General features: G+C 45.0%; 1 protein-coding gene across 2 annotated transcripts; it reads right to left on the bottom strand.

The window, feature by feature from the left end:
* Positions 1-2,362: 2,362 nt before the first annotated feature.
* Positions 2,363-12,424, bottom strand: LOC118366234 (G-protein coupled receptor 22-like). Of its 2 annotated transcripts, XM_035748746.2 has the most exons (5): positions 12,044-12,424; positions 6,675-7,675; positions 5,669-5,795; positions 5,243-5,389; positions 2,364-4,964 (listed from the first exon to the last, which is right to left on the bottom strand). In XM_035748746.2, the coding sequence occupies exons 3-5, from the start codon at positions 5,789-5,791 to the stop codon at positions 3,879-3,881; spliced, it is 1,356 nt and encodes a 451-aa protein (XP_035604639.1). In that variant the 5' UTR covers positions 5,792-5,795; positions 6,675-7,675; positions 12,044-12,424; the 3' UTR covers positions 2,364-3,878. The 2 variants fall into 2 exon arrangements, with proteins under 2 accessions (XP_052347874.1, XP_035604639.1); XM_052491914.1 differs by lacking the exon at positions 12,044-12,424 and having other exon boundaries at positions 2,363-4,964; positions 6,675-6,709.
* Positions 12,425-14,412: the final 1,988 nt, after the last annotated feature.

The raw sequence follows: 14,412 nt of genomic DNA, 5'->3' as shown, positions 1-14,412 counted from the left end.
GACTGCATGGGACTTTATTATCGAGCAATAACCCGGTGGTATTGCATTGTCTCATTTGACTCAATATCTTTGACTTATTTTAATCTACCCGTGTCAATGTTGTCTTCCTCTCATATCTCGGCTTTATTGTTTTCCTCCGGTTTTGGACCACAGCCCCTGTGTGTCAGTTCAGAGCAGATGAAGTGTCAGTCACTGTGGTAACCGTCAGTCACAGCAGCCAGCCCTAGAGACCAGCTATAATGACACAATGGTCCTGAATGTCAGTCAGACAGCGGCTACTCCCATGGGAGAGGGGGGGAAGGAAGGAGGGATAAGAGAGAAGAGAGGGAAGATTGAAGAAAGAATGGGGATGGAAAGGCAATTCATTGAGTTCAATTTATTTGCAAAGTGTGAGTGGCAGTTGGCTAAGCCATTGCGATGCCCAGCACCACACCACAACTCTCCGCAAATGAGCTAGACCCTTTTTGGTCATACACGACAAATGCACAACAACCTTTTACATAACAACCCTGGCACACAGAACACTCCAGAACACTAGAACACGCATGGCCTCAGGAATCAAAAGCCCTCCTCTTATCAGCCATGTGCGACCCTGGGCTGAGTGTTGGGTGAGAGGGAAAGAGGGAACAGAGGAGAGAGAGATGCTGTATAGAGAGAGTGAGAGATGGAAAGAGAGAGCGGGGGGCCTGGTGTGCAGTAAGTGAGCTAAGAAGGTGGGAAATGTTGTGGTCCAAGTACCAGAGGTGGATATTTCAGTCAGATAGGCCTACTCTGAGTACTGCGACTAGTTTTCCAGGTAGCACCCGAGACGACGTAAAGGATTAAGATGATGTCACCAAACACCCTCGGAAGTATTCATGCGAAGTTAAACAAATTGTTCCAATCCATTCGGCTCCGCAGCTGGCAATGCTGATAGGTCTATATTTCCTGAAGAATGTTGGAGGTTTTGACATCTCTGTCTCGGCTCATCTTTCTTCATCTCATTCTAGAATAGAATTCTGCTCCTCTCCGGTCTGATGACTCAGAGTTCTGTGAGACTGATCGCTTATACAGGCGAGATTACTGCTACTTCAGAGAGGATAGTGGTTCAATGTATCCTCCTCGGCACTCTACTCATGTAGAGACCGATAGCCGAGGCCTATATAAAGAATAGGCTTGATGTTTCCGACCAATGAAATGTAGCCTGGAATCTAACCTTTGTGAACCTGTGCAATGTGCACATCCTCTATGTAGGCATAGAAAATCAGTCAAGTTGTGAAGATTGTGGTACAGTGTTGGTTTGTCTATGCGTTACTCATCTACTTCGTATAGACAAGTGGTTCTTGCCTTCATTTAGTAATGGCGCCTGAGGAGCGAGCCAACCTGTAATGAACAGTTAGATGGCTCTTCAATCAACTTCGCCAAACTGCCTTTAGTGCTGCTTGCTGGCAAACAGTCAACCAAGTACCCCAGCTTATTATTGTCTCTTAAAATGCACATGGAGACGGAGTGATTTTTAGGAGACTCAGGGGGCCGTTCGATGAGGGTTCTAAAACGGAAAGCCTGGCTGCATTCCATACCCAAAGCATACAGCCACTCTATGATCTCTACAGAGTGGCTGTATGACGCTCCGCCAAACTGTTCCACGCAGTTTATTTTTGCACCCCGGTCTCTTCCTGACCTCACATGGTGCCTCGACTGATGTGGCATATGACCACACCCCACAAGTTGTCAACATCCCCTCATCAAAAAATAATTTCTCAAAGGAAATGTATCCTGTTATCTCATTGGCCGAGAGATATGAGAGGGATGTTCATTTTTACACACACTTGCCCAATACAAACATTGCAAGGACATTGAATGGCAGAATGTGTTTAGCCGTGAATGCATTACAGTATATGAGGCAATATGAGTAATTCAATGGTATAATAAAGCCAAGTGTTTAACTTTCTCACATCCCCTCCCCTTCCTAGCTTCTATATGCCCTCTTTCAGCGGAATAGATTGCTAGGTATAGTGCATAGGTATTGTGTGTGTGTGTGAGACGGTGACAGCATCTCTCCGACGCAGAAGAGGGAAAACCACCATGACCTTGCCGTGTCATGATGGTGGCGGGAAGGGAGAGTGATTGTGATGCGTCGCCTGCCACAGCCACCCGTTATCATCTAGCTAGCAGTCCTAGCCTTGGTAATCACAAGGCATCAAGCGTGGGAGAGAGGGGAGCTCGGCAAAGGCAAGTGTTGTGGCGAGTGTTTTGTATCAGTACCTCATAGCCCGTGACCAGACCCCTTCACAATCACCCCCCCCCACTTGCCCCATCCTTGCTAAGCGCTATGGCCCACAGTAGGTCTGAGTCCTCCCTCACTCACTCAGTGTCCTCCAACTCCAACCAGAAAATACAGATTGATTTGCCAGTTGGCCTCAGTGTGATTATGAAAAGAAGCAGGCTCCAGTTTTGGCAGCCATGTTGTTCTCTTCACCCCGACCTGTGGCTAGATGGCTAGATAATAAGAGAAGCAACATAACAGCTGTGTTATGGCCGGTAGAGCAGCTGGAGTCACCTCAGGATGGTTAGGCTACAGGCGCTGATTATGGGTTGAAATCATAAGGTCACGTCTTAGTAATGCTGTGATTAGTTTCAGATTGCAGACTCTCGCTGAGGTTGCAAAGTGCTGCTGGCCTCTTTCTATCCCTCCATCTTACACTAAATCACACATATAACAGGCACATGGAAAGACACTCTCAGAGGACAGGAAATGGGAAGTGGAATTTCACATGTAAGTATTTGTGGCTTTGCACTGGCTAGATGTCCTCAGTGCCTAAGTGGACAAGTTTACGAAAGCGTAATAAAGTGGAGTATATGTGACAGAATACCCAGTCGAATCCCCTCCACACTTTTTTCACGTTATTTATTATAAAAGGACAAATACTTAGGGCTTTAACGGAAAGAGTCACCCATTTTTAAATGTTCTATCACATTTCTCTGAGCTGGGTTCTATCGATGCCAGGGGTCATTTCATGTTTTCCTGTTTATCTGAGCTATTAGCCATTCAAGCAGGCAGAAACACAGCTGGTATGATGCATTTTGCTCATAGCTCAGAGATGCACAAATTTCATATAATATTCAAAATGGGTGAATCTTTCCTGTTTTGTGTTGTAAACATATAATTATTCTATACACTGTACATGACAATACACAATAATTATGTTACGTTTTATAACAACACCATGCAGTACGGTACTTAGTTTAAATTGTCCTTGACGCCACATCAACCTCTTCCAATAAATAGTAACACATGATCCCCTTTAGGGTAACTATACAGGTAAAACACTTTCATTTACATTACTGCTTTGGATAAGTGGTTTCCCCTTTTTAAATGAGTTGGTTCCTGATAATGTTTTGTCACCTTGTATGAGTGTCCATTGCTTATTCCATTTTATTCTTATTTCACGTCCTCATAATCCGCATGGTCTTATTCTACATCTTCTGAACAGAAGCTGTTCTATCTTGACCTTGGCTCAGACGCATGTCTACCAACTCGCTCGAGCCATGCAGATATTCAATGGCTTCTCAGAAATGGTCTTTATTCCACTTTCTCTGAAGATGGACATCCCATTATCCCACTCTGCCACCTCTGCTGAGAGGTATGTCCTTCGGCCTAACAAGTGCCTCCAAGCCGATCTTCACGATCTCCTTTTTATTTATTTTTTACATTTTATTTAACTAGGCAAGTCAGTTAAGAACAAATTCTTATTTTCAATGACGGCCTAGGAACAGTGGGCTAACTGCCTGTTCAGGGGCAGAACGACAGATTTGTACCTTGTCAGCTCGGAGATTTGAACTTGCAACTTCCAGTTACTAGTCCAACGCTCTAACCACTAGGCTACCCTACCACCTTATCAAGGTTGACAGACGATGTTGTTTTGTTCCAGGTCCTGGGAAGATAGACACTTCTGTCTGACCTCAGTCTCCTCGAAGGTGACTTTCTTGTTGTTCCTCTTGGGGTCGATCCAGGAGTTGTGAATGACCACGTTGTTGGGCATGGGCTCAGCCTCCACCACAGACACAACCCTCTTCTTCATCTTGCTCTTCAACACCTTCTGGAACTTCTGCCTGGTGAAGGCGTAGAGCAGTGGGTGAAAGATAGTCGTCCCGTAGGCCATGACCAGGAAACCCAACCGCAACTTGACCGTGAAGTCTGAGGGCCCTGCGCTGAGGATGACTGTGTTGAGGACTGTGATGGGCGTCCAGCAGAGCAGGAAGGTGGAGATGATGAGTAGGGACATCCTGAAGACGCGTTTCTGCCTCTCCCGCCGTTCCCGGTGGCGTTTAACGGCCCTGCGCAGAGCCATGAGGACGGAGACAGAGGTCCGCATCGACAGGACAGCAGGTGGGTTTCCGCCCCCTCTGACTGCCCCGCTGCCCTGGGACGCATCTGTAGATTCCACCTGCGTTGCGGTGGTCAAGGAGATGGTCTTCTTCTTGCGCTGTTTCTTCTTGGGCTGGTTATGTTGGAAGCGCGTCCCGATGCGGATGTTCAGGGCCTGGAGTATCTTGTAGTAGGTCACCAGCATGACTACGGCCGTGAAGAAAAAGATGGGGATCTGAGCCAGGAGGTGGTAATACAGCCCCAGCTCTGTGTAGTACTCGTTCGTATGGACCACAGAGGCGACTGCAGTCTGGTTGACGGACTCCGAGCCAAAATCGCTGAAGAAGCCCACCTCCATGAAGGGGACCAGGAAACTGAAGAAGGACATAGCCCAAATCAAGCCCAGCAGAGCCACGGCGCGGCCCATGGTTAGCATGCGGTTGGCTGGACGCACTGAGATGTCGTAGCGGTCGACGGTGATGGCTAGCACGTTCGAGGCAGTGGCTACGCTAGCGAAGGAGACACAGGCCTCGTGGAAGCAGCAGACCAGCGCCGTATCAGCCTCTAGGGGGAGGAGTATTACCACGGCAGTCAGAGGGATGCAAGACACACAAACCTGGAACCAGAGAGATAAATAAGGATTAGGATTATCATTAGTTAAATTTGTCTCCTTCTACAGCAGATATAGTGGCCTGCTTCCTGAAGAATCTTGAGATTTGTCACGGAATAATTGCACTGCAATCATCTCATTCTAGACACTCACTGGAATTGTCCCTAAACATTGATTTAAGGTCAGTTTTGTGTTTTCCCTCCCAATGGTTAAAGTTTGTATTTTCAACGTATTAACTGATCCGAGGTCTGTGCCTAATGGAAACATCAAAGACTGACACTCACTAGTACGTCTAGGACGTGCAGATTCATGGTGACGATGTTAGACACGGAGGTGATGAGGTTCTGCTTCATGCAGTAAAGGACCAGCACTGTCAGGTTGCTGCTTAGGCCCAGCACGATCTCTAGCAGCAGGAACCCTGTCAGCGACACCTGGAAATCCGGAGGGTAATAGCATTTTGTTTTACGATAATCATAGTATCACAATAATAGTATTGTAAAAACTGTTTGTGTCGAGATAACCAATTATCTGCTTTCATTGCGATATGCTTTAATCGTGATATCTGCTTTCAATTGCGATATGCTTTAATCGTGATATCTGCTTTCAATTGCGATATGCTTTGATCGTGCTATCTGCTTTCACGATAACTGACGTTGAACTACATTTACCCTCTTAATTAAAGTAGAAGTGGTATACATGTAAGCATGTACCTGGAAGCTGACAGGGTAGGGGATGGCAGACTGGGTCATATCAAGGTCAGAGGGTTCCGAGGTGTCGTGGACAGTCACGTTGCTCATGGTGGCTTCTGAGATCAGCACAGGAGGGGTATGCATTATCCTAGAGAGACATGGTGACACACAGAGAGAGGAGGAGAGAAAGATCAGGCCAGAGACTGATTGCATTAACTTATGTATAGTGGGAGAGAAAGGTGTTGTGTTTCACCACAGAAGTGTATCGTATGCATGACTACTGACTGCCTCTCATCCTTGTCTTACGTGTCTCATTGTCATTTCCTGATGAACTAGGTTATATGGGAGCATGCAACAGTGTAGAAGAGGCTATTTCTATTCCTTTTAAATCTCATCTGGCTGATCTGTCGATCTATCTGTCTGGCTGTCTTTGTGAATTTGTCTGAGTGTATTTGTACCTCACTGGGATTCCATTTAGTGTGAAATGTGGCCAATGTGTGAACCTTTTCAAGTGTGGAAGTTTCAATCTCAAACTGATTTTGTGATGTCATCTTGATGGAATCTTTCAAAAGGTGGCAATTAAAAATCAAAAAGCCAATTTCCACAGTTTTCCGCTGTGCTTTAAAAAAAAAAATGGTGTTCTGCCGTGTGTGATAATAAGATTTTCGCTTTGTGGAAAGAGTGAAAATGAGTACACTCCCTTTATCCCTTCATTGCTGACACCTTTTATCTAGTGTTACGTTGTTAGCTGACTCAAACTAATAGTGCTTCGCTTTAGTCGGTCGTGTCAGTGTTTTGTTGTTACGCTAGGCTGAGAGTTGCGTTTGTGGTTACTTTTGATCAATGTGTCCATGTTCTTTAGGTATTTCGCTTCATGAACGTCCTTGCTTTGCTTTCATGTCTAGATAGAACACAGTTTCCCGTGTGATCTGCCCAGAGGCTGGTCATGTCCAGAGAAACTATCCAGAAACCAGGCAGTCCTTTTGTGGCTCAATAGGCATTACTATTGCAGACACACTGTACTCACCTCTCCCTCGTGTGCCGTCTCCCCTTCAAGAGTCCATGAACCAGCCGGAGCCGACTTTCTGAGGCCCCGACAGGAAATCACAAGAACCAACCATAGTTCTGTAGTAGTAATGCTTTTGTAGTAGTAGTAATACTCATGCAGTAAATCTCCACTTGGCGCACTTTTAATCCTGATGGTGCAGCCTTTTGTCTAAATAATGGGAGTATTATGATGCAGATGAGTGCAGTTGGGGCCAACTGAAACTGCCTTTCTTTGGATCCTTCCTTTTTCTATTTCAAACTCAGCTCCACCACGAGAGAAAGACCAGTCCACCTTCAAAACATTTCTCCATTTACTTTACCCAGCGGCTGTATACAACAGTGATGGATCACAGAGGACTGCCCTATACTCTCGTACATCCAATAAAAAACACTGTATTCCGGTTTGAGGAAAGCGCCGAGGATTCATTAAACGCAGGAACACACGCACTCGTCGTCCGCGGTGGGCAGGGAGAGGATGTGCATCGTAGCATCCTGCCACGTGGTTTTACTAAATGAATGGTTTCTTTTAGGCAGCTGCTTGTCGTCCTTTTGTTATTTGATCTGTAGTCCTCCTCGCATCTTAACAGAGGCAGAGCAGTGCCTGGCTGATACTCAACTGTCCTCCCCTCTTCCTTCTGTACGTATTCCCTCCGGCACCCTTCAGAAACACCCCTCCATCACCTTCCAGAGAGGAGAGTAAAGGTCAATGGCGTTTCCGTCTCCTCACACTTTGTAATTCCACTGGGGTGAGGCAGGATCACCTCAGTGCTGTGGCACCTTATACAAAGTCAGACCAGGCTGAGAGGAAGGTCATTAGCTGCTTTGGAGAGAGAGAGGAGAATATATTACAACACTGGGCCATCAGCTATGTGGCATTTGGTGCGCGCTCTCTCTCTCTCTTTCTGTCACAGAGTTGGAGAGTGGGACAAATCAGGGGATGACATCATCCTTCCGTTTATTTTTCCTCCCTCAATCGTCGTCCTGGAGAACAAAAAGATGGAAAGAGGAAGAGACGTAAATGAAACGAGGATAATGAATGAGAAGAAAGTGTGTCATAATATTTCAGCCCCAAATGATCATTGTCCAGACAGCCTGAGCTGTATCAGTACGTTAAATCAACCCAGTGATAGATCTGCCTGTCTGTTGTCATTTTGTGTTTTGTTAATAACCTCTAATCGGGTTTGTATTGAATTAACCCCCCTAGAAAAGGGGATGGAGAGAGATGGAGAGACACAGAGAAAGGTGATCTGACTCTTGTTTGATTCCTAGTGGATGTCTTACTTATTATACCTTTGGCTATTCAGGGCCTGTCATGCGTTTGTTTGACAAATGAGCCCTCAGCCTTTGAACTGGTCCTTTGTGCAGGCTCCCTCCCTCTGTCATCTCGCTCTCTCTCTTTCTTTCTCTCTTCATCTCTCTCTCTCTCTCCATCTTTTGCTCTGTCTGTCTGTGTGTGAACAGAAGCTTAAGAGGGCCAGAGACTAGCAGTGCTACTGGGAGTAGAGACAAGCTCGTATGTCACAGAGCATATGACAGTGTATGATCCGTATGACACAGAGCATATGACGGTGTATGATCCGTATGACACAGAGCATATGACAGTGTGTGATCCGTATGTCACAGAGCATATGACAGCATATGATCCCTGTGACACAGAGCATATGACAGCGTATGATCCGTATGTCACAGAGCATATGACAGCGTATGATCCGTATGTCACAGAGCATATGACAGCGTATGATCCGTATGTCACAGAGCATATGACAGCGTATGATCCGTATGACACAGAGCATATGACAGCGTGTGATCCGTATGACACAGAGCATATGACAGCGTATGATCCGTATGACACAGAGCATATGACAGCGTGTGATCCGTATGTCACAGAGCATATGACAGCATATGATCCCTGTGACACAGAGCATATGACAGCGTGTGATCCATATGTCACAGAGCATATGACAGTGTATGATCCGTATAACACAGAGCATATGACGGTGTATGATCCGTATGACACAGAGCATATGACAGTGTATTATCCGTATAACACAGAGCATATGACAGTGTATGATCCGTATGACACAGAGCATATGACAGTGTATGATCCGTATGTCACAGAGCATATGACAGCATATGATCCCTGTGACACAGAGCATATGACAGCGTGTGATCCGTATGTCACAGAGTATATGACAGCGTATGATCCGTATGTCACAGAGCATATGACAGCGTATGATCCGTATGACACAAAGCATGTAACTGCGTATGACACAGAGCATATGACTGCGTATGATCTGTATGTCACAGAGCATATGACAGCGTATTATCCGTATGTCACAGAGCATATGACAGCGTATGACCCGTATGTCACAGAGCATATGACAGCGTATGATCCGTATGACACCGAGCATATGACAGCGTATGATCCCTATGACACAGAGCATATGACAGCGTATGATCCGTATGTCACAGAGCATATGACAGCGTATGATCCGTATGTCACAGAGCATATGACAGCGTATGATCCGTATGACACAGAGCATATGACAGCGTATGATCCGTTTGACACAGAGCATATGACAGCGTATGATCCGTATGTCACAGAGCATATGACAGCGTATGATCCGTATGACACAGAGCATATGACAGCGTATGATCCGTATGTCACAGAGCATATGACAGCGTGTGATCCGTATGTCACAGAGCATATGACAGCATATGATCCATATGACACAGAGCATATGACAGCGTATGATCCGTATGACACAGAGCATATGACAGCGTATGATTCGTATGACACAGAGCATATGACAGCGTATGATCCGTATGTCACAGAGCATATGACAGTGTGTGATCCGTATGTCACAGAGCATATGACAGCGTATGATCCATATGACACAGAGCATATGACAGCGTATGATCCATATGACACAGAGCATATGACAGCGTATGATCCGTATGACACAGAGCATATGACAGCGTATGATCCGTATGTCACAGAGCATATGACAGTGTGTGATCCGTATGCACAGAGCATATGACAGCGTATGATCCGTATGTCACAGAGCATATGACAGTGTATGATCCGTATGTCACAGAGCATATGACAGTGTGTGATCCGTATAACACAGAGCATATGACAGTGTATGATCCCTGTGACACAGAGCATATGACAGTGTATGATCCGTATAACACAGAGCATATGACAGTGTATGATCCGTATGACACAGAGCATATGACAGTGTGTGATCCGTATAACACAGAGCATATGATAGTGTATGATCCGTATGACACAGAGCATATGACAGTGTATGATCCGTATGACACAGAGCATATGACAGTGTATGATCCGTATAACACAGAGCATATGACAGTGTATGATCCGTATGACACAGAGCATATGACAGTGTATGATCCGTATAACACAGAGCATATGACAGTGTGTGATCCGTATGACACAGAGCATATGACAGTGTGTGATCCATATGACACAGAGCATATGACAGTGTATGATCCCTGTGACACAGAGCATATGACAGTGTATGATCCGTATGACACAGAGCATATGACAGCGTATGATCCGTATGACACAGAGCATATGACAGCGTATGATCCGTATGTCACAGAGCATATGACAGTGTGTGATCCGTATGTCACAGAGCATATGACAGCGTATGATCCATATGACACAGAGCATATGACAGCGTATGATCCGTATGAAACAGAGCATATGACAGCGTATGATCCGTATGACACAGAGCATATGACAGCGTATGATCCGTATGTCACAGAGCATATGACAGTGTGTGATCCGTATGCACAGAGCATATGACAGCGTATGATCCGTATGTCACAGAGCATATGACAGTGTGTGATCCGTATGTCACAGAGCATATGACAGTGTGTGATCCGTATAACACAGAGCATATGACAGTGTATGATCCCTGTGACACAGAGCATATGACAGTGTATGATCCGTATAACACAGAGCATATGACAGTTTATGATCCGTATGACACAGAGTATATGACAGTGTGTGATCCGTATAACACAGAGCATATGATAGTGTATGATCCGTATGACACAGAGCATATGACAGTGTATGATCCGTATGACACAGAGCATATGACAGTGTATGATCCGTATAACACAGAGCATATGACAGTGTATGATCCGTATGACACAGAGCATATGGCAGTGTATGATCCGTATAACACAGAGCATATGACAGTGTGTGATCCGTATGACACAGAGCATATGACAGTGTGTGATCCATATGACACAGAGCATATGACAGTGTATGATCCGTATGACACAGAGCATATGGCAGTGTATGATCCGTATGACACAGAGCATATGACAGTGTATGATCCGTATGACACAGAGCATATGACAGTGTATGATCCGTATAACACAGAGCATATGACAGTGTATGATCCGTATGACACAGAGCATATGGCAGTGTATGATCCGTATAACACAGAGCATATGACAGTGTGTGATCCGTATGACACAGAGCATATGACAGTGTGTGATCCATATGACACAGAGCATATGACAGTGTATGATCCGTATGTCACAGAGCATATGGTTTTGTTTCTGTAATTTCACACAGTGGCACTTCACACAGAAGTTAAGCCACTGGCTTTCAGTTATTCACTTGCACGCATTACAGCTCACAGTGCACTCTGAGAAGGTGGGTGGGTGTGTGTGTGTGTGTGTGTGAGATGAATGGAAGGCTCAGGCTGTTATGAGAACGGTGTGTTTGCACAAAAGCCCCCGTGCTCCGCTCCACGCTAAGAGCAAGGCTTCAGAGACACCGCGCTCATAAGTGATGCTTAACATTATCAGAGTGTTGAGTAAGTGGGCAGGCAGGAGAATGAGCAGAAATATAATCCCTTTGGATGAGACTGTGTGCTGTATTGGTCGAGTTATGTCTCTACTGTGTGACTGTAGGCTGGCGGAGCAGACAGGCAGAGACGATACTAGAGTGCTATGGTACTGTACGTGCAGTGAGTGCACACGGCTGGTGGTTCTTTGCCTGCTGGTACAATACGAGTGAGAAGTTTGCAGGCTTTTTGCTCCAGTTGTTCTTTTGAACTCTGCTGATAGTGTGCACGTACTGTACAGTATGGTGGCGTTTTGTGTTTTGACAACCGGTCCTCACGGTTCAGTAGAGGTAGAAAATGAGAGTGCTTTTGGCAAGAAGTCATTACTGTTGTCATTTTGAGTTTGTTTTTGAACGCATCTGAAATGCATTTATGTGCTTCAGTGTACACACTGACATTCATTATCAAGCGCGCAATTGTAACAGAGAATGGAGAAATCAGTGCAGTGATAGATGTTTACCTTGTCCTCTGAGGTAGTCGCGTGTGTGTGTCTCCGTCCTCTACCTCACAGCACTGTCAGCATAGATAGCCAGGTGGAACACTCCCTCCCAGGTAGAGTGAAGGAGGACGAGAGTGCGAAAGAAAAGGACCTGAAGCCGCTGAGGCGGTTTCTGGCTGTGCGTGACGGGTAAGATGGTGTAGTTAAGTCCTCAGGGTGTGTAAGGATCCAGGCTGGAGTAGAGAGATCACTATTCTGCTCTCTGGCTGTGCTGTGCTCTCCTCTCCTTCTCCCACTCTCACTCGCTCTGTCTCGGAGCACTAATAGCCCTTCCTACTCACCTCGCCCATCCTCCCTCCCTTCTCTGGCAGCATGTCTCTCACACTTTCTATTTCTCTCTGTATCATCCTTTCGCGCTCAACATTTTCCCTCTCTCTCTCACTCTCTCTCTTCTCTCTCTCTATCAACCCCCTCTCTTTCCCTATTCTCTCTTCCCCTCTCTACATCTCCTCTTTCCTCTGATTGGTCTCATGTAACAGGTCCCTCATTTCATCCTTTCATGAGCTTTGAGCAGTCTTTAGTTCAGTGTAGTATTGTGTCTAGTGTAGGGGTATTCAAGTAGATTTAGCCTGGGGGCGATTTTTGTTGGAGCGGATGGTCGGGGGCCGGAACATTATTATTATATGAATATAATTATATTATAATTATTATAATTATTATCATGTACACTGCAATTATAATGTACACTGAAAATTGACCATAACTAAGCCCAAGAAATTGTATTTGAAAATAACAATTTAATTCCTTGATTACATTGAGACACGATCACATCTCTTTTTTTTGGGGGATCATTTTAAGTTTCATAAATTAAAATCGTTTTTTGTTGAAATCTTTATGATTTTACAGTATATATTTTTGTACCCTAAAAAATATTCAGTCGTGGGCCAGTTTTGGGAGGTCTGTAGCCCACTGCTCTTGTGTGTCTGTGGCCTAAGTGGCACTGGCTCCACAGACAGACATGACACCTATCAAGCCTGTGTTGTTCAGTAATGGCTATTTTCTCCACGTAAGCTCTGGAACACAGTCATTAGGATTCACATTTCACAGATTGGCCCGGTTTCAGTACTGAAATTGGGATGTCAATGTCAGGCAGAGGATAATGATGTCATATTTTGGCAGGAAATGGACAAATTAAAGAGGAGCTGTCTCTGTCTCAACTCTGAGGCTTCAGAGCATATGTTGTTTTCTTCAGAGGGTGTTTTCCACTGGTGCCGGTGTCACTAGATTGAAGGAAGACATCTCGGAAATGTGCCAAAGGTCGATTTATTTATTTTTTTATTTAAAATGATCTTTGTCGCTTTCTTTCTCCCCCTCCCCCTCTCTCTCACTCTTTGTCTTTCTCCCTCTCTTTGTCGCCATGCCAGTCTGTGTGTTTGCACTCTCTAGAAGACCGGGCTCGGCAACTGTGGCGAGTGTAATGGTACTTGAACCCTCGGGGACTTTTGGCCAATCATCGGTTGTTATACACCTGTCTGATAGGACAGACATAATTACCCTCAATCCATTAGTCACACTAGCCTGGTTGCCAGATCCGACTGTTTTATCTAACTCTTTTGTTGATTTGAATGCCAAATGACACTGTGAATGACAATGGAGTTGGCTAATTTATGAAGAATATCTGGCAACATGACCAGGTTGCAGCCTGTAGGGAATATACAGCGCTGGAATAAATTTAAGAGACCACTGCAAAATGATCAGTTTCTATGGTTGTACTATTTATAGGTATGTTTTTGGGTATAATTTACATTTTTGTTTTATTTTATAAACTACTGACAACATTTCACCCTAATTAAAAATAAAAGTATTGTCATTTAGAACATTTATTTGCAGTAAATGACAACTGGTCAAAATAAGAAAAGATGCAGTGTTGTCAGACCTCGAATAATGCAAAGAAAATAAGTTCATATTCATTTTTAAACAACACAATACTAATGTTTTAACTTAGGAAGAGTTCAGAAATCAATTGCGTCTTGGCATGCTCCCCACCAGTCTTTCACATTGATGTTGGGTGACTTTATGCCACTCCTGGGCGTAAAAATTCAAGCAGCTCAGCTTTGTTTGATGGCGTGTGACCATCCCATCTTCCTCTTGATCACATTCCAGAGGTTTTCAATGGGTTTCAGGTCTGGAGATTGGGCTGGCCATGACATGGTCTTGATCTGGTAGTCCTCCATCCACACCTTGATTGAAATGGCTGTGTGGCATGGAGCATTGTACTGCTGGGGGAAAAAAATGATTCCAGCCTTGCTGAAGCACCTCCAAGATCATCACCGATCCTCCACCAAATTTCACAGTGTGTGCGTGACACTGTGGCTTGTAGGCCTCTCCAG

Source organism: Oncorhynchus keta, chromosome 33, assembly GCF_023373465.1.
Source record: "Oncorhynchus keta strain PuntledgeMale-10-30-2019 chromosome 33, Oket_V2, whole genome shotgun sequence".
NCBI lineage: Eukaryota > Metazoa > Chordata > Actinopteri > Salmoniformes > Salmonidae > Oncorhynchus > Oncorhynchus keta.
Note: the sequence above shows the minus strand (reverse complement) of the source record. Positions and strands in the feature narration are given on the sequence as shown.